This window comes from Leptonotus elevatus, chromosome 2, assembly GCF_054856555.1.
Source record: "Leptonotus elevatus isolate MCC_2025b chromosome 2, RoL_Lele_1.0, whole genome shotgun sequence".
Lineage (NCBI taxonomy): Eukaryota > Metazoa > Chordata > Actinopteri > Syngnathiformes > Syngnathidae > Leptonotus > Leptonotus elevatus.
In genome coordinates, this window is record NC_141240.1 from 38613879 (window position 1) to 38639522 (window position 25644).

The 25644-nt window shown below is 42.2% G+C and overlaps 2 protein-coding genes across 19 annotated transcripts in view; both read right to left on the bottom strand.

Annotated features, from left to right (window-relative positions):
- Positions 1-2229: 2229 nt before the first annotated feature.
- LOC147179939 (polymeric immunoglobulin receptor-like) lies at positions 2230-5884 on the bottom strand. Its single transcript, XM_086069341.1, has 6 exons — positions 5793-5884; positions 4967-5278; positions 4541-4879; positions 4404-4469; positions 4178-4293; positions 2230-4105 (listed from the first exon to the last, which is right to left on the bottom strand). The coding sequence occupies exons 1-6, from the start codon at positions 5830-5832 to the stop codon at positions 3974-3976; spliced, it is 1005 nt and encodes a 334-aa protein (XP_085925467.1). The 5' UTR covers positions 5833-5884; the 3' UTR covers positions 2230-3973.
- Positions 5885-6468: 584 nt separating this feature from the next.
- The window catches only part of LOC147179940 (PDZ domain-containing protein 4-like), a 123330-nt gene continuing 104154 nt past the window's right edge, over positions 6469-25644 (bottom strand). For 17 of the 18 annotated variants that reach the window (XM_086067480.1, XM_086067476.1, XM_086067486.1 and 14 more), the window contains 9 exons: positions 14157-14506; positions 11418-11589; positions 10695-11043; positions 9716-9989; positions 9485-9555; positions 8304-8617; positions 8045-8188; positions 7785-7897; positions 6469-7712 (listed from right to left, as the gene is read on the bottom strand). In XM_086067480.1, coding sequence (XP_085923606.1) covers positions 7496-7712; positions 7785-7897; positions 8045-8188; positions 8304-8617; positions 9485-9555; positions 9716-9989; positions 10695-11043; positions 11418-11589; positions 14157-14506 — 2004 coding nt within the window. In that variant the 3' untranslated portion in view covers positions 6469-7495. The remainder of the gene's footprint in view (positions 7713-7784; positions 7898-8044; positions 8189-8303; positions 8618-9484; positions 9556-9715; positions 9990-10694; positions 11044-11417; positions 11590-14156; positions 14507-25644) is intronic. The other variant, XM_086067483.1, reaches the window with a different exon arrangement.

A 25644-nucleotide genomic window follows, 5' to 3' on the forward strand; every position in this document is an offset into this window, starting at 1 on the left:
CGACATGTTGAATCGGCGTCGGGGGCATTTAATCACTGTGATTGGCTGTTAGCTAGCGAATCAGCGCAGGAGGCAAGAAGAGCAAGTGACAACGCGGATAAACAGTACTCAACTCAACTTTGTTTTTTCAGGACAGCACACGTGAATATTAAAGTCCCCCATAAAGAGGATATAATCATATTTCAGCATGGTTTGGGCAAGAAGACTTGCAAAGTCGTTTACAAAGTCCTTATTGTATTTTGGAGGTCGGTAAATGACACAGCACAGTGACAGTTTGGCCGACTCCAAAGAAGGGATGGATGTGGTAAATAGGCATAGTTTACATTTAAATTAGTTTTTTTAATAGTCGCCGTTACTCTACCTCGGCCCGACGTCCAAGTAAGCACAGCCAGGCGGTAGTACTTCAATCATAGACTCACCAGCGACAGTCCGGGTCTTTGTCAGGCAGAGGAAATCCAAATTGTTGGAAAGGAAAAACTCCCTCAAAATAAACGTTTTGTTTGTCAAAGACCGCGCATTTAACAGCGCGATCCTTGTGGAAGCAGCTGGGGAACATGGGCCTTCTGTCCAGCGGTCTCGAGGAAGCTTCTTCAGAAGCTGGAGGTCGGCACCGCGTCCAAAACGCGGAGGGCAGCACCGCCGAAGTTTTTCGGGTGAATCGACGATCGGTAGCAGCCAGGAGTCGACAGGGTCCAGAATACCCACAACGGAGTACATCCATGCGTTCGGGAACGAAGCCTGTTCCAGCGCCCGTTTTCGCTTCACCAGCTGGACGCCGGGTTTACCCCCGGCGCCGCTGTCAACACCAGTATGACTTGTTTACGTTTTTATATCCCGCCCCCATAAAGAGGTTGCCGGTTGCCTTTAGGAATAATGACTACCGCCGCCGATGGTACGGAGTGGAATTACTTCTCGCGCATGCGCTGAAGGTACGTAAAGTCGGTGTCGGTGCGGTGTGTATTTACGTCATTTTTCTACGCGACGTGCTGACGTCTGGGCCGACGCCTACGTCGGTCACACAATCCGACGTCGGATTGGTTCGGGATAGGGTTAGGGTTAATTGGGAAAATGTATTATAGGAGTAGTAGATGATTTGATGTACTTGTCTCCTCATGCAAAGTATCATTGCTCATCGCCAATCGTTTATCTTCCCCCACCTTGTTCCTGTCAGTTTGCTTTTTCCCGCTCTTCCTCCCACTCCAGCTCTGAAATGGAATTTCTGCCCCCCCCCCCCCCCCCACTTCATCGCTAACCCCCCCTCATCGCTAACCCACAACGACCCTCCACTGCAACGGCCATTCAGAGCCACGTGTTACTACTGCCAAATAGAATGTGCCTGTCAAAACACCCCCGCACTTCTTGTCTGCGTGTGTTCCGGCAAGTCAAGGACAAAGGAGAAAGGAAACCCTGTATTGATCGCGCTCTCTCTGTTTCTGTGTCTCTATCTCTCTCGCAAACACTCAACGAGCAAGAGATAGAGATTACCGTAAGTGAGGAGCAGCCTCTCTGACTGGAATACTCAAGAAGAAGACTCGCCATATGGACAAAACTAACTTGAGACACAATTTATTTATTTATTTTTTAAATAACGAGACACAATGAACCTTAATAAACGAATCAATCATTCAGAGGATGGGCGATAGCCTTTGAAGTGTTTGTGTTTATGTTATCAAGATATTTTTGGATAGTAGCATGCTCAGTGAAGAACGGCCCATAAAGGCATGTTTTGATGAGTTAGGTGTGTGAATTGTGAAAGATATTTTGAGCTAGAGTCAAGATGACAAGACTTCTATACAAACAAATGATTGATGAAAATATTTGTTGAACAACTGTAGCACGTTTCAAATTAGAAGCTCAATTGCGCCCTCTGGGAGGAGAAGTGAGGTATTGTCTGATTTACCAGAAACACGTTTGGCTTTATTTCTATCCGACAATCCTTTTTTTCGGAACCGCTTATCCTCACCAGGGTTTCAGGGGTCCTGGAGCCTATCCCAGCTGATTATAGGCAGGAGTATTAACTATAATCCAACCCTAAACTTCTCCTTTGACCACTGCAAATATGGGTCAGTGCACTTTGATCAAAACAAATACAAATTGGGTGGGCGATGGTTAGCTCACAGCGTTGAGCTCCCACACCATGTGTCGGGACTCGTCCTCGGAGCAGCTGACCACGGTTCGATTCATGCAGGTCAGTACCTTTCTTTCTCCCCCCCCCCCCCGTTTCCTATCTAATCTTCTTTAAAAACTAATGGGTCAATAAGTGCAACACAAAAATAAAAAAGTAAACATACCGACAAAGCAAATAAATGAAAAACAAACCTAATAAAAAACACAAATGAAAAAAAAAAATACAAATGAAAAAACAAAACAATACAAATACAAACAAAAAAACCCAAATAAAAACACACAAACCAAATAAAAGAAACACAAACCACAAAAAAAAAAACACAAACCAAATAATAAAGAAAAACATAAAAACAAACCAAATAAAAAAACGTAAAAACACAAATATACAAATGAAACACAAACCGAATAAATAACACAAATAAACAATAAAAACATAAAAATACAAATGAAAAACAAACCCAAAATATAAAAAAACACAAACCAAATAATAATAAATGAAAAACATGAAAACACCAATGAAAAACACACACAAATGAACCCCCCAAATAAAAAACATAAAAACACAAATGAAAACAAAAAAAACCAAACCAAATAAAAAAACACACAAATGAAACACAACAGCAAATAAAAATAACAAAAAAGTAATCACAAATACAAAAAATGAAACCAAAATACAAAAAAAACCACACACAAACACTATCTCACTAAATTAAACGGCTAAGCTGATAAAACTGTAATATTATTTCTAAATATTTTAAGCACATGTAAACTGTGCTGTTAGGAGGCGGTACTTTCGTCCAATCACATTCCTCGGATCCCCCCTGCCCTCCCCCCACATAAACAAAACCTCCGTTAGCGAAATGTGGTTGTGTTTGCGTGCTTACCTTTTTTTTTTTTTTTTTGTGTTTGCGATTACTTTTTGTTTTTTTGTTTCATATTTTGTGTTTGTGTTTTTTGTTTTGTTTGCGATTACGTTTTGTTGTTTTGTTTCGTATTTTGTGTTTGTGTTTTTTGATTTGCATTTGCAATTACATTTTAGTTTTTTGTTTAGTTTTTGTGTTTTTTATTTGGTTTGTTCTTTTTGGTTTGCAGACCCAACTGCTTGGGTTAATGATTTAATCCAGAAAGTTGGGTTAAACAAATAACCTAGAAAACAGAAATAAATTGGTTGTTTTGTTAAAAAAAAAGAAGAAGAGAAAAAACTGTCAAAATGTTTTTTTCTTGTTTAATTTTTGGCTGTCAAAATGAACACACTCTAAATACAGTTGGGTCAAAAATAACCCAGTTAGGGTTAAAACTACTTGGTCAATTTGACCCATTTTTTTGTTGCATTGTGCTATACAAAACTGGGTCAATTTGACATTTCTTTGTGTTGTTTTGTATGAAATGACTAGTTTTGGGTAGCTTTGTATTTGTTTATAAAAACACCAAAAATTGGGTCAAATTGACCCCAGTAGTGGATAAGTCCATTTGTGACCCAAATTGGGTCATTTTCACCCAACTGCTCCAAAAAAATGTGTTGTGAGTAATTCATTTGATGCAATTTTTGGGTTTAAAGAAATAGCCCAAAAAGTTGGGTCGGCCCCAAACAGACCCCGCAAACTGGGTTGTTTTGTAGGTTATTCATTTGACCCAACTTTTTGGTTTCAATATAGAACCCAAAATGTTGGGCTTGTCCTTTGACCCAATTTGGGTTACTTTTGACCCAACTGCTTTTAGCGTGTGTTCTTCCTGCAAATTACTCACTGAAAAGCAATGAGTTGCAACATGTTAGTAGTCATAAAAAGAGCCGAAGCAGCAGTGGATCAACATAATGGAGGAGAAAAACAAAACCGGCAAGAATTCTTCAACATCCGTTGTTCTCGTATTGAGAATTTTGCCCTTGCTTGACAGTACAGTAGGTGTGGTCCAGGTCCCCGTCTCTGACATGGATGGTCTGGTAGACTCCGCCCTCATGAGCGTTCTCAGGGGAGTTTAACTGGAAATGGAGAGGAGAATCCATCATCACATCTTCGTGTATGAAATGATACAATGATATAGCGAGAAGTACCTCAAATCTCTGATCTCCCGAGTTTGCTTTTGCCTTCCATTTGTAGAGAAGCAGCAGAACAACGGTGGCCAGCAGAAGAACCAGAACACCGCAAAGAATCAGAGGCCAGACGAGCACTAGAAAAAGGAAAAGTGAGAAAGGAAAAAGACATGTTATGACAATTATAAAATTAAGGCACATGAAAAGAGAATCGGTGGAGAAGGAGAAGATGACAAAGATGTTGTACCTGTTGCTGTCTTCTCAGAGGGATGCCTTTTGCCTTCTAATTTGAAGCTTGAATTGTGTGATGGGCCTGAGATGATCAGACATGTCCTCATGGAGCACAAGCAAGAACGACAAGAAGACATTTTGTGGGAATCTCACCATCGGTCACGTTGACGTCAAACTCCTGAATGGAAGCCAAGCGCAGAGACTGACCCAAAGCACACGAGTACCTTCCCGAGTCCGATTTGTCCAACGGGGAGATGGTCACACTTAGAAAAAACATCCTCATAGCGGCTTCCTCTTTGAAGTCCAGGCTGTACCTGCCCACCTGGGCTGCGTCTTCGGTGGTTCTGATGAGGATGTGTCCGTCCAGACAGTTTCCTTTGCAGAAGAACTTGACGCTTCTGGAGACCGGGAAGGGACAGATCATCTTTAGCGTTTCGCCAGAAGCGAAGATGTGGACTGATGGAATGTCAGCAGAATTTCCACCCTGCTGCGCTGTTAAAACAAATCAGTGCTGATTGGGAGCCAGTCACAAGAAGGAGTCATGCCACATTGCAATCATTTTGAGCATTTGCGAGTCACCTTGAAGAACTTGAATCTGGAAGTCACTGTAGGAGTTCGGTAGTTGCGGCGAGCCCACACCAAACCTGTAGTGCCCGCTGTCGGCCATGTTGAGATTGACAATAAAAGCGTACAAGTTTCCTTTGTCATATTTGATGCTGTGTCTGCCCCTCTCAGCGCTGGCGGAGTACGTTTCAACGAGGGTGTTGGTGCCTTTGCAGTCGTCCTTGCAAAAATACTTTTTACCACTGGTGGAAAAGTGCCACCAGATTGTGGCGTTTCGTCCCTCTGTTGCTCGGAAGGTGACGAGGCCGACGCTTCTTTCCTTCAGTGCTGAGAACACAGCAGAAACGGGTTTATGAGCAAAACATAATCGCGACAATTCAAAAGTATTACGCTACTATTTTGGGTTATGGTCACAACTATTTACGTTACATACTTATATCTATCATTACATTACATAATAATCAATTTACTTTCTTCGGCAAACCATCTATCTTTTTTTTTTAACCAAAGTTTAGTTTTCAATTGTATTCATATATATATATATATATAATTTGTATTTGTTTTTTGTTTTGTTTTTTGTATTTTTATTTATTTATTATTATTATTATTAAAAAAAAAAATCAATAAGATAATTTTCAGTTTTATATCATGCAAAATCGTTTTGGGGGTAAGGTGTAAATATAAAAAACAATTCACAGTCAAAATTTAGTCAACAATAAACCTAACATACAAGTTCCCATTATTAATGATGACAATTTACAGCCTGTTAAATCCATTTATCAAAAAAGCATTTTCACTGTAGCCTGAACATGAAAGAAAATATTAATGTTGTGAAACAAACCTGAGAAGATGAAGAGCAACAGAAGATGACAAAAAATCATCTTGAAATGGATCCTGACGCAAATATCTGGACTTGTGACTAAACAAGAGAGACAGAAAGAATTATGCACAAACTTCCTCTTTATGGACATCTTAACGTCCTTACGCAACCTCCTGTTGCGGTGTGATTAATATGAAAGTCAGCCAAATGAAGAGGAACTTGTCTCGAAAGGAAACAAAAACATCATGAATGGTCACCAACACAAACTGGCTGCTGTATCTGATTAAAAAAAAGGGGGGGGGAACAACTTGTTAAAATGAATACAATTTACAATACAGTAATGTGCGCCCTAATGCAGTATTCTGATTAATATTGCATTTGTGGAATATGAATTAAACTGAAAAATCCACCCATTTTTATCCATCTAAGGGGACGGCCATTTTGCCTTGTACTGCCCCTTGCTGTCGACTGAAAATGACATCACAGTACTCAGCCTGTGAACGTCACATGATCATACCCAGAAAACAGGTGAGCCGTGATGGTTGTTACCAGTTAGTATTTAAATTAGCGCAGATAGTATTCAAGGTAGAGCAGAAAAAGCTTTTAATGTGGTGCACCCAGTAATAAAGGCAGATAGTATTTAATGTAACACAAACAGTATTTAAGGTCAAAAGACAATGAGGTGTTTGAGACAAACTCGATAAAAAGTTTTTATTGGTTGCGTGTTTTGTTGTGCGTGACTGTGGTAACGTCATTCGGCATTGTTTCTCCGCATTGTCAACACTCGTCACAACTTGGAATTTACCCTACGTTCCATTCAAGAATGGGATTTACATGGTGTTTCCATAAACAAGATAGCAACGTTCCTCATCAGAGCTCAGTTTAGCAATCATCAATGGATTAACTCTGCGCATGAGTTTTGCATTTTCTTTGGCTTTTTGTTGCGCGCGCGTGAAGCTAACGCGACGTGTCAAGAGATCAAAAGTAAACACATTCAAAGCAGTATGACTCGGAGTCATCGTCCATTTCTTCGCTTGTTGTGAAAGCTAAGCTATTGAGCACACCGACATATGGCCTGAGCCGCGGCCACAATAATCAAACATTGCCACACGAAGCGTACTGGCCGCACATATTACAAAAAAATGTGCTGGCCGTGAGCGCCACCTGGCGGTGGAAATGACATGACAACAGTTGAAACGTCATTCAAAAGTAAGCTAAAGCTGAAGCTAAATTCCTCTTCCCAGTGAGTATTATTGTATGTTCAAATTGTACTTGAAATGTTGCTGCCCTGTTTTTCTTTCTAACTAAGTGTTGTTTGATAGTTTAAACTGACCGCAGCAGCAATGCTAACTTTCGTTAGCCCATAATTGTTTCATATTGGATATAAAGCATGAGGCTAGCAAACTACTGTCGACCAGAATACCGATCCGAATGCTTCATTGTGTTTTTAGTTCTGATAAAAAAATGTCAACAAAACATTTCAACATGAAACTGAGAAATTCATGAACTCGACTTCGGTAAGTCTAAAGAAGCTAAGAAAAAGCTAGAACGTGAAGCTCCTGAGATTGGGGGAATCGGCAAATCAACTGCATCGTTGTTTACAACCGTAGCTGTAGTCATGGCTTATGGTCCGAATTTTATGGTAGGCTAAAAATAACAAAAACTGTTCTTCTACTATCCTTACAAGTTTTCCAAACATTGTTCGTTCTCCGCCCTGCCACACATCACACGGTGGTGACGGAGAGGAGCGGGTTAAAGATTTTCTTGCCGTCGGGCGAGCGTGAGCCTTGAGTCAGCAGCTCCTGGATGGTGTTCCATTTGTCGAGAATACGGCGGTTCCTCTTCCTGCTCATCTTCCTCTGGCTAAGGGGCGCGATGGTGTCATTGTGGACGGCGACAGGAATCTCTACGCTGCCACCTGCTGATGACGCCGCGTCCCTGCTGAGGAAAATGAGAAAAATCCAAGTATTTGGTGGTGATGCTGTTGATGTCCTGTCCCGTATGTCTTTCTACCTGTTGGCCTTCAGGTAGTCCAGGCGGCTCTGCATCATGAACTCTCGTCTTCGTCTGTATTCTCTGGCCCTCAGCAACTGCTGCTTCCTCTCCTCTTTGCTCCAGTAGCGGCCCTGTTATAGTTATGTAGTACAGTTGCTTGCTTAGTTTCAAACTCAACAACTCACGAGATTACAATTTTCGAGTCTCCTTCAAGACTTCAATCTTCTCATCAACGCGTCGTCAACAATTTGATTTTGGCATTCTTGTTACCCGTGTACCTGTTTCATCTCGCTGGCGGCGGCGTCGTCATCAGTGGTCGTGCCGCCGCGTTCCTCTCGGATCTGCATGGCCCTCGCCTTGAGGAGGCGGTCCCTGACTGGCCGCTTTGTCACGTAGCGAGTGCCGTCGCTGCGGATTTTCACCTGAACAGCGACACCATGAGCAATGAAGGCGAAACCAGGACTTGTATGCGGGTTCTTGTCAAAGCAAGAACTGTACTGAAACTACAATAGTTTTTCCCAAACTTTTGTCCCCTACCTTCCATTCCATGCGCTGTCCTGTGGCAGTTGGTGACGAGTGTGCCAGTGCTAATGGTAGCGCTAGGCGCAAACGTGGGTCTTCCAGACCACAGGGGGCACTGCTCACACTGCGAGGACTGGCCGGCCCACTGCTTCCCATTCCTGCCCCTCGTTCCTCGGCCAGCTCCCGATCCAGTGGCTGCGGCAGGCCATCGGAGGGGAGCGCCATGCAGCTGTGGTAGCGCTCCAATACTTTGGCTCGGCTTTGGCGGCGTTGAGCCAGGAAGGGGCTGGACTCTGCGCTTCGTCCTCGTGGCCGGGTTGGGGTGATGCCTGAATCCAAATGTTCATTCATCATGTACAATATTTGCTTTAAGATTAAGTTCTGCGTAAAGGTTTGGACTTTGTCTATAAGGTTCAGAGCTGGCTTTAAGGTTCAGAGTGGCTTCAAGGTTGAGGACTGACTTTAAGGTTAGAATAAGCTGGAAAGTGAGACCTGCATTTAGGATTCAGACCTAGCCTCAAGGTTCCAACCTAGAGTCAATGTTCTGACCTGGCTTCAAGGTCCGAGTCTGGCTTCATAGTTTCGACATGACTTTAACATAACTTTTAAGATTCATACCTGGCTTTAAGGTTCAGAAGTGGTTTTAACGATAGACCTGGCTTCAAGGTTGAGGCATACTTTTGGGGTTCAGACCTGGCTTTAATGTTAGACCAAGCTTCAAAGTTAAGACCTGGCTTTAATGTTAACGTAGTATGCACTTAACAACTATTGGGCCAAAACTGATCGTTTTCCCTTTTTTTGCGATCACTGTCAGCAAGGACCCAATTTTTCGGATTCCTCTGGTAAATGATCCTGAGCGATCATCCTGCAGTCGGTGATGCCGTCAAATGTTCACCCTTTATCTGCTGGTAAAACAGTTGGGGCCGGCAATCATCAACGTTACGCCTATTTAATAAGCCAACGCCACAAGAAAGCACCGTCATGGAGTTACTAGATAAGCTAGCAGTTAGCTTAGCTTCTTCTTTAGCTTCTATTTTGTTCTTGTGTGCATTTTCTGGCAGTCGGGATGCCACTTTGGCAACCATACTGTCTGTCACAGGTCAGTCAGTGTGGTGTGCAGTGTTGGTCATCTTCAGTACACCTTTTTCCTTGCCAGAAATGACGTTAGAAAAATCAGTACGTGTATGTCGCGTCACCTGTTCTGGGAACACGCCCTTTGTCAGCCGTGCCTCGTCTCGATGGTGATCCCAACTCTCTGGTTAGAGATCTAAGAAGGCAAACAAAGATTATATTATATATATATATATAACACCTCAAGAGCATCCCTTTGGTAATACTGTATTTGGAAATTCTAATCTTTTTTAATCGTATGTCACTAATGGCAAAACTTTTTTTTTTTTTTTTTTTGACAGTGATGATCTTTCGACCTGAACTTGTATGGCAAAGTGTTGTCCGCGTCGCCATCCCCACCGCCACATCCGAGGTTGGAGTGGCGTCTCTCCCAGTGAGGAGGCGGGGACATGGGGGCCTCGTCTTCCCAAAGAGGCGGGGTTCGCACAGTGCTGACCAATGGTGTGCTCTCGCCGCTGCCGTAAGCACTGGTGCTGTCTTTGCTGTCGTTGGAACGTTCCGGGAGCTCGTTGATGGCCGACAACTCGTGACGATGGGTGTCGTCGTCGTTGACGCCGTTGTCACGCAGACCTGCATGTAAACATTTTTTTGAAGGTTATATTTGTAAAAGTGTTTGGAAGCGTAAATGGTCAATTAGAGGTGTATGGAGATTTGGACGTTGACGTCACACGTCCCAAAATGGGGGCAGCCATTTTGGCAGAATAGAAAACGCGTCTGCCACTTTGAGTAAACAGCAAACGGCACACTTTAACAATGATCGGCAGCTGTTGCGAACCAGCTGCCACGACGAGAAGAGGCAAAAAAAGGATAGAGCATTCTCCAGGCTACCAAAAAAAGAATCAATGAACAACAAGACGGAGGATTTGGATCCTCCTCATTGCTTGTGTGGAGATCACTTCATATCAGGTGAGTCGATTACTGAATCAGTTAGTCGTGTAGATGTGATCGGGCACTTAGTACACGGTGGCTGAATCAGCAGATGCTAACTAGCTTGAAGCTAGCCTCGTAGACGCAGTCAAATCCATAGTTTTCTCAATAGATTGATCGTGAAATTACATGACTCTTACAATGCTTTAAAAACAGCAGTTTCACAATGCAACGCGCCACAGTTGAGCAATAATCCTGTCTGACAAGCGCAATCGTTGACTTATTATCACTGTATTTGTGTGATCTCATGTAAGATTACACAACGTGTTGTTTCATTAAACAAGACGTATAATCAGATGTGACTGATGAAATGTTGATCAGTGTTGTAAGGTTTTTCGGTGCGGTTACCGGCTTCTGCCGTCTCCTCCTCCATCATCCAGGCTTTCAGGTATCGCTGGTGGAGCTGCTGCATCTTCTGCGCACGCAGGATGTTGCGCCACTTGAACTCCAGGTGGCGCAGCTCTTCCTCAATGAGCGCCATCTCATGCTCACTCACGGTCACGTTGCAGTTCACGTCCACCACAGAAGAAGACGGAACCTCCTGGATTTCATCTTCTTTCTCTTCCTCCTCCTCTCCTTGTTTGTTCCTCGGCTGCATCTCGCAGTGGTACCTGATCTCCAGCAGCTCCTGGTACCGTTGACATTCGTCCTCTGTCAGGCCCGCCATCATGTTCACTGGACTCTTGAGGAGATGAAGCTGAGTGAGAGTCAAAGGTTTATTGAGCTTGTTTTTTTTTTGTTTTTTTTAACTGGTAACTAGAAGGCAACCGCCCCCAAATGTTCCCAACAAAGATGGAAGAGCACTACAGTTCAAAATGTCTCTATGGTACAGAATAAAAAATTTAAAAGGGAACCTCATGTAAAATTGGAATTGTGCCCCACCCCGCCAAACCAATAGAATTCAAGCAGTGGGTGTTGAGTGTCCTGGAATTTTTTTTTACCGTTTGAGGATGTTTATTAAGAAATGTGGGAAATCTTTCCATTTCAGTTGCAAAAAAAAAAAAGAAGCATAATATCTCCTTTACAGGACTCTCGTCCAAACTGTGATTGACAAATCCTAATGCAATGTACCTTGTGGTGGGTGTGGTTTAAAACGGTTCCTCTGTCAGCTCCATCCAGTGCAGTGAGAGAGTCAAAGGCGAGCAGGTGTGGAAAAGGAGGCGGGGTGTCTCCTCGGGCATGCCCGGGACTGGGGCTCATCTTGGGGCTGGGTCCTACTCCAGGACTGGCTCGTGGACTGAGCCTGTGCCGGGAGAAAGAAGTCAAATGAAAAGGTTTCATTAACTCTTCAAAGTACTACTTCAAACTACTCAGCTTCTTTTCCTCAGTACATTTCTATCCCTGTCTTTAACTCATTCACTCCCAGCTATTTTCACTGAAGCAACCCCCTTCGCTCCCGGATGTTTCACTGGATTTTGACAGATTTTGCAAGGCCCACAGAATATTGTGTTATAAAAACATTGAACCTACCAAAAGAAAGATTAGAGTTTCTTCTTTCATCAGGAAAAAAAGTATATTTGTAACGGTTTCCATTTAGCAGCAATTAGCATTAGAATATAGCTAAGTTTTATCATTATTCACAAATCTGTTTAAAACACTGGGCAAAAGAGCGTTTTTGCAACATGGCCCTGGTTGATCTCGTATACTCTGCTGTCACCTGCTGGCCGTTTTTTTTTTTAATAACTACCATTGCTTTAAGCATTCTCTAGCATTAAAAAACAACAACAACATAAAAACGTATAAATATGTTTCAGGAACCATGGCCATATTTCAAAAACGTTTTTATCTGTTTTTGGGAGCAAATGAGTTAATCACCCTAACCTGCTGCAAGTCCTTTCAAGCTCGATCCCTCAGTGTGGCCAATCTGTCCTTCTCCTTCCACTGTGTCAAACCTCTTACACATATTCCTTTCTGGTCTCATCGGTTCTCCCACAAACCCATCTCTTCTTCACCGCTATCTTGACCCAGAACCTTTTTTAAAGGGGAATTTGATATTTAATTTTTTGTTGTCATCAAATACGCATCCTTAATTCCACACCTGACCAATTTTAAAGAGGAAGTCAACCTTAAACAATTCTTGACAATAACATGTTATATGTGACCTCACTAGTCTGAACATGACATTATTAATATTACATTTGTGGAATATTGGGCTCGCACACAGGAAGCGACAAACGACAGCGAAATACGTACCTCGTCGCCTCGCAGGTCTCAACAAACGGGACGCGATAAGCAGCCGCGACGACGGCAGCAACATACGTCACTCTCGTGTTACAACATTTTTCATTGTCTATTAAAATTGGAGGGAATCTAAATTGTAGAAGTTTCACTACAGTACGTAATTCCAGAAAGAAGATCCATCCATTTCCTATTATTATTATTATTATTATTATTATTATTATTATTAGTGTTACAAAAACGGTAAAGAAAACTTACCGGACAAATGAACCCTGTACCGAATTATCGTACTTTTTTTAAATTAATTTTTTTACAAAGTTATAGTGGGACGCTGCAAAAATGATTTTCATCCAATTTGCTGGATAGCCCACTGTGTAGCATGCCCTGCGTTGATTGGCTCATCGACAAAACCTTCGCTGATTGGTTGAAGCCCCGGCGACAGCGAGAAAAGTTGAACATGTTTCAACTTTCTAGTATCGCGTCGCGGGCCTACGCGTGCACGTCTTTTCGCATGCACGAATGTCGCGTGTCGCCGAGTGGGAGGGGAGAAGGCGATTTTCGCCTTGTCACCGTGCTTCCATAGGAAATGAATTGAGAGCGAACGACGTGGCCTCCCGTGTGCGGAGCCCATAAGAGTTATGCATCAAAATCCAGCCGACATCACAGTTGCAACGACCAATCACAGCCCACCTGTTTTCTGAAGCTGCGCTGTGATTGGTTGTTACCTGAGACCTGAGCAACTGCGATACCATTTTTACTCGACAGCAAGTGGCAAAATGGCCGCCTTTTGATATTGATTTAAAACTGCTGTATTTGACTGCTTAACTCTTATTCCACTAACCAGAATATTGTATTTAGACTAGTGGGGCCACATTAGAACATATTACTGTCAATATTTTTTGGGGGGGTTGACTTCCCCTTTAACTCATTCACTGCCATTGACGCCTATATACGTCAAAAATTCATTTTAACTATTTTTTAAGAGTTAAAATTTTTTCCCCACATTTGTTAACAAGAGTATGAAAACCTATAATTTTTTTATTGTATATTTAGAACAGATATCAAATGTGAGTTGACTAGTGAAGTCATGCAATTAATTACGATGACAAATTTCAATCGCCTGACGCCCCTAATTTTTAATTATCTTCTCTTTTTTAAATCTTTTAGTTTTTTAAATAAAGAAATTTTTTTCTTAAAATATATATTTTTTTCTTTTTTAAATATTTAAAAAAAAGAAAGGATTATTAAAAATGAGGCGTGTCAGGTGATTACATTAACGTTAACTCACGATTAATCACAAATTTTATATCTGTTCTAAATGTGCAATAAAAAAATTCTAGGTTTCCATCCTCTTGTTAACAAAAGCGGGAAAAAATGTTAAACCAATAGAATTAGTTCAAATGATTTTTTGACGTATATAGGCGTCAATGGCAGTGAATGAGTTAAAAAGTCTTCAAAACATTCCTCTTTTCTTAAATTCCATCTTCTCTACCTTCACTATCTTCTCTTTCTCACCTTCAAAGACATCCTAGCTGTGCTACTTCTATTAATTACTCCTTCTACTCATACCAAGGTATATGTTAGAAGTCAAGTGAAAGAAGGTTTTGCTTTGCGGGTTTTTGAGCTCCTGACCTCGGACTGTGGCCCAGGTAGAACTTGCGGGTGCTTCCGGGTGTGTTGGTGACGTCCGTGTTGCAGGAGCTGCTCGGGCCACCGAGCAGGTCATGTTCCGAAGACTCGTCGTAGCGCGTGCTATCGTCGGTGCGGCCCAGTCCGCTGTCTAGATCCTGGCTTTTGGATAGTAGTGGCGTCAGGTGGAGAAGAGGGGGGAGTGGCACGGGGGGCTCCTCCCTGTTTCCTTCCTCGTCGTCATCTTCCTCGCCGTCGTCATCCAATTCTTCTCTTCTTTCTGTCCGTCCGTGGCGGAGGTGCATGCAAGGCGAGAGGTGTCGGGTGGTGATGCCATCAACAATCTGGTTTTCCTGAAAGGATATTTATTTCAAGTAAGTGATAGTCAGTAACAGCAAAATATTCGATCCATGCCAATTTTTTTGGACAATGGCAGTTGTCCTGAAAAACTCCCCCAGAAAAATACCCGGTATAATATTTGTACGTGATACTTGAGGTGTGCTAACTTTTTTTTAAACTTCCAACTACTCATGTTGGTGGCAGCAGACCTAGTTTTTATTTATTTATTATTATTATTTTTATCATTACATTTTTTAATTTATTTAAAGTGGGCATACCGTATTATGCAAAAGTGACTTTTTGATAGCTTGTTCACAAATAAAGTGCTACCGTCATGATCTATGTTTTCGTGGATTTGGTTTTGACTCGATTTAGTTTTGTTTCATGTTTGGTCTGTGTTCATTTTGTGATGTCTCGCTTTGTTCACTCTCATCAGCCGGGTCCCTTGTGGCACCAATCAGCTCCCTTCAGCAACTCGTGTGGTGAGGTGCGCCACGTTGGCTTGTCTTGTATTTAGTTCCCTGCTTTTTGTCGGTCTGTTTTTGTTTGTTGTTGTTGCAGCTTCGATCGTGAGTCATGTTAATCCCATTATGTTATGGTTCCCTTCAGTTTCATTGTCACTTTGAACTTTGTTTTTGTACTTTTGTTTTTATTTAGATTCTTTAGTGTCTTTTTTGCCTCTGTTTTTGTAAATTAATAAAAAATGTTTTAGCTGACTTTTTGCCACCGTCCTCACAAAAACCCTCAACCCTCTCGCAGATATCTTAACTTCTGCTGTGATCAAATTTAGGACTAAGTTGTACATGAAACATGTTTTACTCATTTAAATGAGTTAAAAACACCACCCTGTTTTGACTTAATACTGTTTGAGAATTTAACTATGGCCTCGATACCAATCCGACGTCGGTCACCCCGCGGCGTAGGCCCAGACGTCAGCACGCCAACACGTCACGTAGAAAAAAGACGTAAATGCGCACCGCACCGACCTCAAACTATTATGTGTCATGTTTGGGTTCTGTTTTCCTTGTGTGTTCTCCCTTGGTCTTGTTAAGTGTGTAATCCCGCCCTTCCTCGTGTGAACCAATCAGTGCCCTCAGCCACTTGTGTCTTGCCCCAGGTGTGTCTTGCCCCAGGTGTGTCTTGCCCCAGGTGTGTCTTGTTGTGTCATTAGCGTCTGTGTATTTAGTCTCGAGTCTCCCCTCTGTCTGTGTTGGTTCATTGTCTTTCCCTCATGTCATGCTGCCCGTTTTTGATTTGTTGTCCTCCCCATGTTTTGTTTTACCTTGTAATTTGGAGTTCGTTTTTTGTTTTGTAGAAATTAAAGTCCCTTTTTGCACTTCACCTTCGCCTCCTTGCCCTGCTTCCCTGCGACTGGGTCCTCCACCAAACAAAGCCCACTTGACAATTACATACCTTCAGCGCATGCGCGAGAAGTAATTCCCCTCCATACCATCGGCGGCGGTAGTCATTATTCCCAAAGGCAACCCGAAACCTCTTTACGGGGGCGGGATATATGCAGTCGCGTCCCCATGTCATGCCATAGTTTGGCTTTCATACCTTTGTCGGCATACCCTTTAACGGTAATATCATACAATGCCGGTCTTTTTTTAACCAAAGAGACAAAATCATCTTCCCGATCTTCTGTCCAGACAGACATTGTACGTTCAAATGGGGGGGGGGGGGGTACAGCAGGGTGACGATGCGCAAAATGAGCAGGCTTTCCATCTCGTGTTTATCCGCGCGTGTGCTGATTCGCTAGCTAACAGCCAATCACAGTGATCAAATGCCCCAACGCACGACGCCAATTCAACATGTCGAATTTGCTGAAAACGACACCCCAACATATTCCAACTCAATCCGACTTTACGACAGCAATGTATTGTTAGATTATTAACATTGTTTTTCTGTTTCAATTTATATTTTTCAAAGTATTTTTGATTTTAGTTAGATATGTTACAACTGTTCCCCATATGTTAGTTAATCTATAGTCTTTGTTCTCTTCCCTGGGAAAGTAAGGTTTCTGTGTCCATTCAGATCAGGGGTGTCGGGAACTGCATATCAAAGGGCGTTCATAAATATCCCTGGAGCCCAGGAATTGAAGTAAGATAAAAATGAGAGGTGTCTGACCAAATGGCGTCTGCATGAATCCCTGGTGCCAGGAGGCGCCGGGAGCCAATTGTTTACCCACATCTGTTGTGGACTAAAATAACTGAATGGAAGATAACCTAATTGTATTTCACTCTACTGACAGGACAAGATGAAAGGGGGGGGGGCACAATCTCTTCCTCAAAGGCTGTACTCTGTGTGGGGTTTATGGGGGCTGGCAGAAAGTGTCACATGGGTTGCTCTGTCTGGAGGGGCAAAAGGTACCTCTTTGTCAATGAAGGGGGAGGGAACTGTTTTAGTATAAATGTATGCGTGTACTTTGAGATGGTTACACTTTTGGGACCAGGGCTATTTGAGCCGGGTTCTAGAGATGTCTTTCAGACTCTGAAATAAAGCTAGCAAAAACTTCTCCACTAGACTTCAACTTTGAATTTAATTTGAACACGCAGAAATCAAAGAAATGATTTCCAACAATTGGTGACCCTGACGCTGAAAGGTGGTAGATGATTGCGAGCTGCGGTGTTCACGGACGGATGGAACTTCTAGGCCTAGATAAATAAGTACGGTAAGTGGAGACTTTTATCCACGTAGGGAAGTTCTGTCTGTTTGGGTTCGCTGCAACTTGTTTTCGTCTTCTAAATTGTATAAATTTTTTACATGAGGTCTGTGTGGACAAGTTGTGGTATGATGTCGTTCTATTGAAAGGGGGACGCGGAGTCCTTGAGTTGGGATTTTTCCTACAACATTGAACTGTACACGTACGTGGGGTGGAGCATGAGGTGACGAACGTGCTGACCCGGAACGGTTATGCGCGCGGCTGAAGAGAGAGCCATGTTTTGGAATACAGGTTGAAGTAGTAATATTTCGTCTTACTACGAAGGATCCGATAGACTATGACTGGGTGGACGTGGAGATTTTTCCTTGCATTAAAGATGGAGGGAGTCATAGTAGCGCGCCTGTTTTATAAAACATAAAACAGTTATTGAAGCCAGAGGATGCTAATCTTAGTGGGCATGACACTTTTGCATTAGCGTCCATTTACACGTAATAAGTTATTAAAAAAGCGCGCCCTGTTTTAAATTGAACAGTATTGAGGGAGTCAGGTCGATTACAACGGAAATTGGATTTTTGTACCGCTGTATTTTCGATCGATAGATTACGTGATTTTGTTTTGTTGTGGCGCTCCTGCATTAGCAGTTTTTTATTGGGTCAGGATTACCGTGTGTGGTTACTTTTTTCCTCTACGGTTTAATTCGATAGCGCGTGACGAGTTATTTTAAACGAGCGCCTTGCATAAATTATGCAGTATTGAGAGAGACAGTTTGGCACAGCGGGGAATTGGACAGGACCGCTGTCTGTTCAAGCGATAGGTCACGTGATTCGTTATTTTATGTACGTACTAGTCTGTGATGTGTGTATGTTTTTGTGTGGGCGCCTGTGTTGCTCTTGTAAAATTGTTTAAACGTTGTCGAATAAATTTACCCTATTGAACTATCATATTATAAGTGAGACGTCACTGCATTGATAAATATTAATGCTACTTGAGTAGAATATTAACTGAAGTGGTGAAAAAACTACAACTGGAGGGCGATTTTGATCGTGATACTGAATGGTTTGACCTTAATGTGCTTCCGGTTCATAGTGGGAAGTTAAACTTAGATGCACAAGTTAAGAATGCTTCCGGGGTTGCAGTCGGAGCTATGCGGAAAGAACGTGGATGCAAAATGTAGGAAACATTGTTGATTGATTGAATGGAAAGTTGTCGCTGGACAAATTGGTACGTGTGAATTTTGTATTTTCTTTGAATGGTGGGACAGTCGTATGGAATTGTGTATTAAGTGGATCAAATTATGTGAAATGCTAGAATGCCTCCGAAATAAGATGAGCCGTTTACGGGTGAATTGTTTAAAGCTATTAACCCGTTTATTGAAATCACCGTACTAAACTGCGGTTCAAATGCTGCAAGGTTTGCAGACAACGAATTGATAAAATAAAACCGTTTATTATTTTATAATGAATAAAGAGTGTGTGCGTGTGTACTTGCAAAAGTTTGAGAAATTGGGAGACTTGTTGAGTTATCGTGGGGGACCTAGCTTCTAAAAAGTGGGGGCTGTGTGTGTGAGTTGGGGATTAGTCATGTGTCCTCGTATTGTGAGTTTTTCTCTTTCATAGGTAAGAGAAGGATGATAAAACATAAAATAAGTAATAGTTTTTTAAGAATGTTGCTGAGTTCTTGTAGAAGAATATTAAATTAGTGTTTTTATTTTTTATTTTTTTTAAGTGACTGAAATTGACAGTCTTTTATACTATACTACTTTTGATAAAGACGATAAACTTGTTAACTTTCTCTTTTTTGGGCAATTGAAACAAAAAGAATAATGATGAAATAATAGCATTTTGTATTGAGCTATATTGAGTTAAAATAATTATCCCTATATCTGTACAGCTGTGGCTGGATTTAGGATAGTTGAATAAGACATTGTAAATGTTTTTGAAGTCAACATAATGATTATGATGTTTAATATTTGTTTTTTCTCTGAGTGTGTCATTTCAGAAACTGATGCTTAAGTTCCAAAGCGGATGGGGTTTGATGACTATCTGCAAACGGGATGCGCCTAGCTCTACTGATACGTTGTATTTGCAAGTATTTCTAGTGGCTATTTTTGAGGGGCATTCTAAAAAGAACAAGTTTGAAATATTTTTGAGAAAACAGGAAGTGAACTATCTTGCTGTAATCCCAAACATCCTCAGTCTGGCATTTTAAATGCATTGTATCAACAAGTGAGCATTTTTTGGTCAGGTGAGCTCCCAGAAAGACCGCTATGTGTCATCAGGTCCACAATTGCAGACAGCAATCTCCAACGTTTGGATGTACATAACAAGAGTCAAAGAGCTTCACGCCGCAGCACAGTCATTCTCCTCCTGTGCCTACAGACAATCATAATGCTCAAATTCCTCAATGCCCAATGACTGTGTACACGCCTCATTCCAGTGACTTCTCCCCTATGGCTGTTTTGCATCCAGAGGAAATTTAAATGCCTGCTTTGAACATTGCTGCCACAGCCGCCGCCCTGCTGGCCAGGATTGAAGATTGACAACAACTGCCGTCCTGCCATCTGCTGGAGGACTGGACAAAGACTAAAAAAAGATGGAGGTCCGAATGGGATGTGATCCTTGCTCAAAGAGATGCTGCACAAAGTGGTATGCAAGGCATATTTAATGTGTTGGATGGGGAACTGTGATCTATAGCAAGGTATTTCAGGAAATTAAACACGACATATGTGAATTTGAAATGAGGGATTGGGAAAGAATTCATTTCAATTTTAGTTCCTCTATTTTATTATTGAGAAGGGCCTACTAAATTTTTGCCTATTTTCTTGGGATAATCAGTTTCTGAATTGGTACAATGGGAATTTAACTAATACGATACGATATACTTTTGTTTTCCCTGTGGGGAACTTTTTTCTGGGCTCCGTCCAGCTGCAGTTAAAGTTAAATACGAAGTGCAGCATTAATTAGAAGACTTCCCAGAAGTCTTCACAGAAGTATATGTTATAAATATATATATTATCTAAGTATATGTTCTATATACATAATATTGAATCATACATCTTATCATACTGAGTTACTGTTATTTAACAAATAACTGCGAGTTTGATGATTCATTTTCGATTATTATTTTTTTTCTCACAGCACTGTGATTTATAAATCCCAGAGATATTTTTTGTGCTGTGTTTTTACGAGCCCCACTAATCTGTAGAAGAGGTGAGGTTGATTAGCAGTTTGGGAATCATTTTTAGTTTGCTTAAATCTAGGAGTATTGTTTTTCATGTCCCCAAAGTTTTCACATACTAGTGTTTTAGATTATATCTGCTTGTGCTAATTTTTTGCAGTGTCCTGCGGCTATCTCGGTTGCCTCACAATCTGATTTTGAGAGTTGTGAATTTTACGATGTCTTTTGCGGGAGGCTATAGTCTGATAGTCCTTATTTATGAGCTAATGGAGTCTTGGTGTGTCTTCCCTTTGATGTACCATGCGTGTTTGTAAAGATCTGTAGATCTTTGCCAAATTGAGGGAGGAATGAACAAAAGGACAGTTCATGTTTAAGAAATTAACCAATGTAGACGAATTAGAAAATTAAATACAAAATTAAAAGGTTGTGGGTTAGAAAATTAAAAACAAACTCAAAAACAAAATTAAAAAGGTTGTGGGGTATCGGACTACACTCCAATTGACAGGGTGAGTTTGAATGGGATAATTCACAGTTTGAGTTTGAAGAAATTTACAGGGAACAAATCAAGAGCACTGAAAGGTAAGCTTGCAGCGGGAAAGAGGACAATAATGCATATTCGCCGAATGAAGGTAATTATATTATATTATATTATATATTTTATCTCAGAAAAATGTAATGTTTGGAGCCCAGTGTTTGCAAAAGAGTATATATGATATGAATATATGTGAGCTTTTTCCAGGATGTCACGATTCGACCGGTCGTGAGATTCTGGGAGGAGATTATATGATATGCTATTAGAACAGTAAATGTCGAGGTAAAAAATTACCTACAATTATATGAAATCTATTTGAAAAATAAATATTTACAAGCTCTGTCTGTGTATTAATGAATGAGCGAATGTCATTCAACTCAATCAAAGGCTGGGCTCTATTTCAATGTCACAAGAATAGATCTTTTCCTGTTCCAACAGTGCAGGACCTACGGATCTTAATCAAATAACATTTACTAATCCCAACTAACAAAAACTATCAGGGTTTTTCCTCCAAATAAAATTTATGTGAGTTTATGAGAGACTAAATGAAAATGTTCTGCACTCAGGAGAACGGCCCCAGGGGGTGACGGAGAGGAAATCTTGTGCAGTTCGCTGCACAGAAAGAAGGATGGAGACGACATTCCACATCTGGTCTACAAGGCTGCCGGAAACGTGCCAGGCTCAGCTATCTTATCAACTGATGATCATCAATCTCATCACCTCCAACTGGGAAAACAACGTCAGCTGATGTCCCGATGTCCGGTTCCGGAGGTGCCGTTTGAGGACATCATTCGACCTTATTGGACGGAGGTCAAAATCAAGTGCCTTTTCTTTTTTTTTCTTTTTTCTTTTTTTTTTCTTTCTTTTTTTTTAAGAACTCAGTATTGTTCATTCGGAAATGTCATCATCATTGCTCTTTTATTTATTATTTTTTTTATTTTTATTTTTTTTATTATTATTTTTATTTTATTTTATTTTATTTTTTTTTTTTGTGTGTGTGGGTGAGTATGTGTATGTGCGTGCGTGCGTGTATTTGTTAGCTCACCAGAAAACCTATTAGAAAAAATCTCATACCGTTCACCTAAACCGAACACCAGGAGACCCGAGGGGACCAAAGAAAACCAAGGAAGGTAAAATCCAGCACCGACCAGACACCCCCCACCAGAACTCCTCCCCAGCCCAAGAAACATCCAGACCCCAACAAATCCAAAAAACATAAAATCAGGGAGGCCTCAAGAGACCAAAGGAGAGACCGAGAAAAGGAAGGAAGGACAGACGAAGCCGCGTGAGATCCGCAGACACCAGCCTCCACCGATTCAATAACCTGAGGAGGAAACAGATTGTGTCTGAGTTTCGGTAGATGCTGGTGTGGTGGATCTGGCATGCATGAAAATCTCCACCAAAGAGGGGAGCCGTCGACCCCCGCCGGAACAGAGCAAGCGCAACACCTCAGGGCCCCCCAGGCCGCGGCAGCGCCAAAGGACGACCCCCGGGCCCCGCCAGGGCCACCGGCCGGAGAGCAAACCCAGGAGCAGGAGCGCCCCCCGCCCCAACACGGCCCGCTCCCCCGGCCCAACGCAGCAGGACGGGGCACTGCAGGCCCACCAGGCACCCCACCGGCCCCCAACCCCCGCACCCCCCATGACCCCCCCGCCCCCCATCCACCCCCGCCACCCACCCCACCCTACCCCACCCCCCCAAAGTGTGTTATGTGCCCTATATGTCTATAAAAGTGTATTGTGCAAACCTAGTGTAGTGAGTTAAGAGGAGTGACCAGCGGGGCCCTCCCCAACCGGGCGGGGGCAGGAGGCGCACCGGCCCACCAAGCCCCCACCCACCCCACCAGGACCCCGGCGGGCATATGGGACCCCTCCGGCGGGGCGATAGGGCTCGCCCCCCGGATACTGGGTCCCGCCCAAGGCGCCAGGACGCCCACTGGAGCGGGGCGGGCACGACATCAAACCCCAGCCACCCCCGCCGGCCCCCGTAGCACCGAGACCCGGGCCATGGATGGAGCCCCCGGCCCAGGGGAGGGAAGGAAGGCGTACCGGGGAGGGGGAAGGGAGGGGGGAACGGGACGACAAGAAGGGCAGGGGGCAGCGGCAGGGACGCAAAGAGAGGGGGAGAGGAGGAGGAAGGGTGACGAGGGAGAAGGGACAGGGAGGCGGAGGACGGGCGGGGAGAGGCGAGGAGGGAGAGGCAGCAAGGGGGAGGAAGGGGGAGGGGAGAGGGAACCACCGGGCACCCCGGCGGCCCACAGGCCCCGGACCGCGTCGCCGGGCCCAGAGCGACGGACCGCGCCGGAACGGCGCCGCCCCCGACACCAGGGAAAGCCCCGCAACGCAGCACCCCCCAAGAGACCCAGGGAACGGCCAAGACGCAGCCGCCACCCAGCAGCCAACAGAGGGGCAGACCCGCCCACGCCCAGCCAGTGGGGACAGCACCCACAGAATTAACCCACTGGCATGCCGTGAATCCGAATATCAACCCCTGGTGCCCATCGGAGGTGAATCCGCTCGATCCCGCTGGTAGCAGCCGGGTTCCTGACTATAGAAACACAACCATTAGTTACAAATTGCCTAATACAGAAACATCAATGCAAGTTATAACGCTGCTGTGGCTCTCGCTAACAGGCAGAATTAAAATCCAAGTTTAGGTTAAAAAATTATATATACGTAGACCATGTTTCTTTAAATTTTGACATTTGGTTTTTATTTGAGGCAGATATTTTTTCCATTAAAATATGATTTATGAGGAGGTTAGACCATTGGTCGATATTCAAAGTTTGTTTATTTTTCCAGTTAACAAGAATTGTTTTTTTTGCGATAGTAAGGGCTACAAGTATAGATTGAAATTGTTTATGTGGTAAGTCAATTGTTGTTAAGTCACCTAGCAAACACAAGTTTGGAGAGAACGGTATCCTACAGTCCAAGACAGCGGAAAGTTTTTCTAAGACTTTAGTCCAGAAACACATAACCGGAGTACATAACCATAAAGCATGAAAATAAGTGTCTGTAGTGTTTTGTAAACACTGGAGACAAATGTCGGAGTCTGAGAGTCCCATTTTCTTCATCATATATTGAGTAATGTATGTTCTGTGAATAATTTTATATTGGATAAGTTGTAAATTTGTGTGTTTTGTCATTTTAAAAACGTTTTCACAAACTTGAATCCAAAAGACAGATTCCGGAGCTATAGACAAGTCTGTTTCCCATTTTGAGATGGGTAAAGACGTTTTATCAGTATATGAAAGTAACTTATATATTTTTGAGAGTTTTTTTGTTGTTGTCGGAGAAAGCTTGGTAATATCTTTAGCTAAAACAGGCGGTTGGAGCGTACCCTGGAGTGTTGGAATTTGTTTCTTTATCATACTTTTAACTTGCAAATAATGTAAAAAGTTTCCGTTTTTTATTTTATATTTTTGGAGCAAGGATGTATATGATATAAACGTATTATCTGAGAAGAGATGGTGGAGTTGTGTAATTCCTTTCTGCTCCCACACATTCAAATAAAACGATTGGTTGTTAATTTGAAAGTCGGGGTTATGCCATAGGGGAGAAAGCCCGCTGGGCTCCACTTGGGCTTTTGTCATTTCTAGTGCCTTCCACCAGGCAGTCAGGGTGGCGGAAATCATTGGATTTTTAAAGCAGTTATGTCGCTTAATCGATGTTGTAATAAAGAGTAAATCTAGGAGTCTGAGGTTATTACAATCCTTCTGTTCTAGTTCCAGCCAACAGTTAGTATCTCTATTGGGTTGTGCCCATAAAATAATATATTGTAGCTGGTTGGCTATATAATAGTGCATAAAATTTGGTGCCTCTAGACCTCCTTTGGATTTATTTTTCTGAAGAGTAGATAGACTTTTTTTTTTTTCCAGTAAAATTTTGTAACGGCTGAGTCCAACAACTGGAACCAGTTAGCCGTAGGTTTAAATGGAATCATTGAGAAAAAATAGTTTATTTTGGGTAAAACTTTCATTTTAATAGTGGCTATTCGTCCTATTAGAGAAATAGGAAGATTATTCCAGCGCTCCAAGTCACTATAAATGCTATCCAGAAGTGGAGTGAAATTTAAATTAACTAAATCAGTTAATTTAGGTGAGATTTTTATGCCTAAGTATTTTAAATTACCTATAGGAAATGAGTAGTATGGGTCCTGGCTTGCAGGGTTCCATGAATTTTCTGTAATAGGTAGAAGTGTTGATTTTGTCCAGTTAATAGAATAGTCTGATAACTGTGAGAATTTAGTTATTAAGTTACTACTTCCCCTAATGAAATAGCAGGCTTTTCTAAATAAAGTAAAATATCATCGGCATATAGATTAATTTTATGTTCTGTTACCCCAGAGTGAATTCCTTGAATCATTCTTTCCTGGCGTATGGCTAATGCAAGCGGTTCAATAAATATTGCAAATAATAAAGGCGACAGTGGGCATCCCTGTCTTGTGCCTCTCTGTAGAGTAAAACTCTTAGATATAATCCCATTAGTAGTAACAGTAGCTTTAGGAGAATCATATAATACTGACACCCAGTGAATAAATGACTTCCCAAAGCCAAATTTATTTAAAACAGCAAAGAGGAAGGACCAGTTAACTTTATCAAAAGCTTTTTCTGCATCCAATGATATAATAACTGCCTTTTTATCATGCCGCTGTGACATACTAATAAGGTATAAGAGCCTTCTAATATTATTAGTAGAGTGACGCTCTTTAATAAAGCCTGTTTGGTCGCTATGAATGATTGTCGGGATTACTGTTTCTAATCTAGATGTAAAAGGCTTAGT

What these genes read in the sequence shown, in the direction of transcription:
- LOC147179939 (XM_086069341.1), bottom strand. Translation starts at nt 5,832, where the DNA reads ATGATTTTTTGTCATCTTCTGTTGCTCTTCATCTTCTCAG. An exon ending in GTTGCTCTTCATCTTCTCAG is followed by an intron (nt 5,279 to 5,792) that starts GTTTGTTTCACA and finishes CTGTGTTCTCAG; the next exon opens with CACTGAAGGAAAGAAGCGTC. An exon ending in CGGGAGATCAGAGATTTGAG is followed by an intron (nt 4,106 to 4,177) that starts GTACTTCTCGCT and finishes CTCCATTTCCAG; the next exon opens with TTAAACTCCCCTGAGAACGC.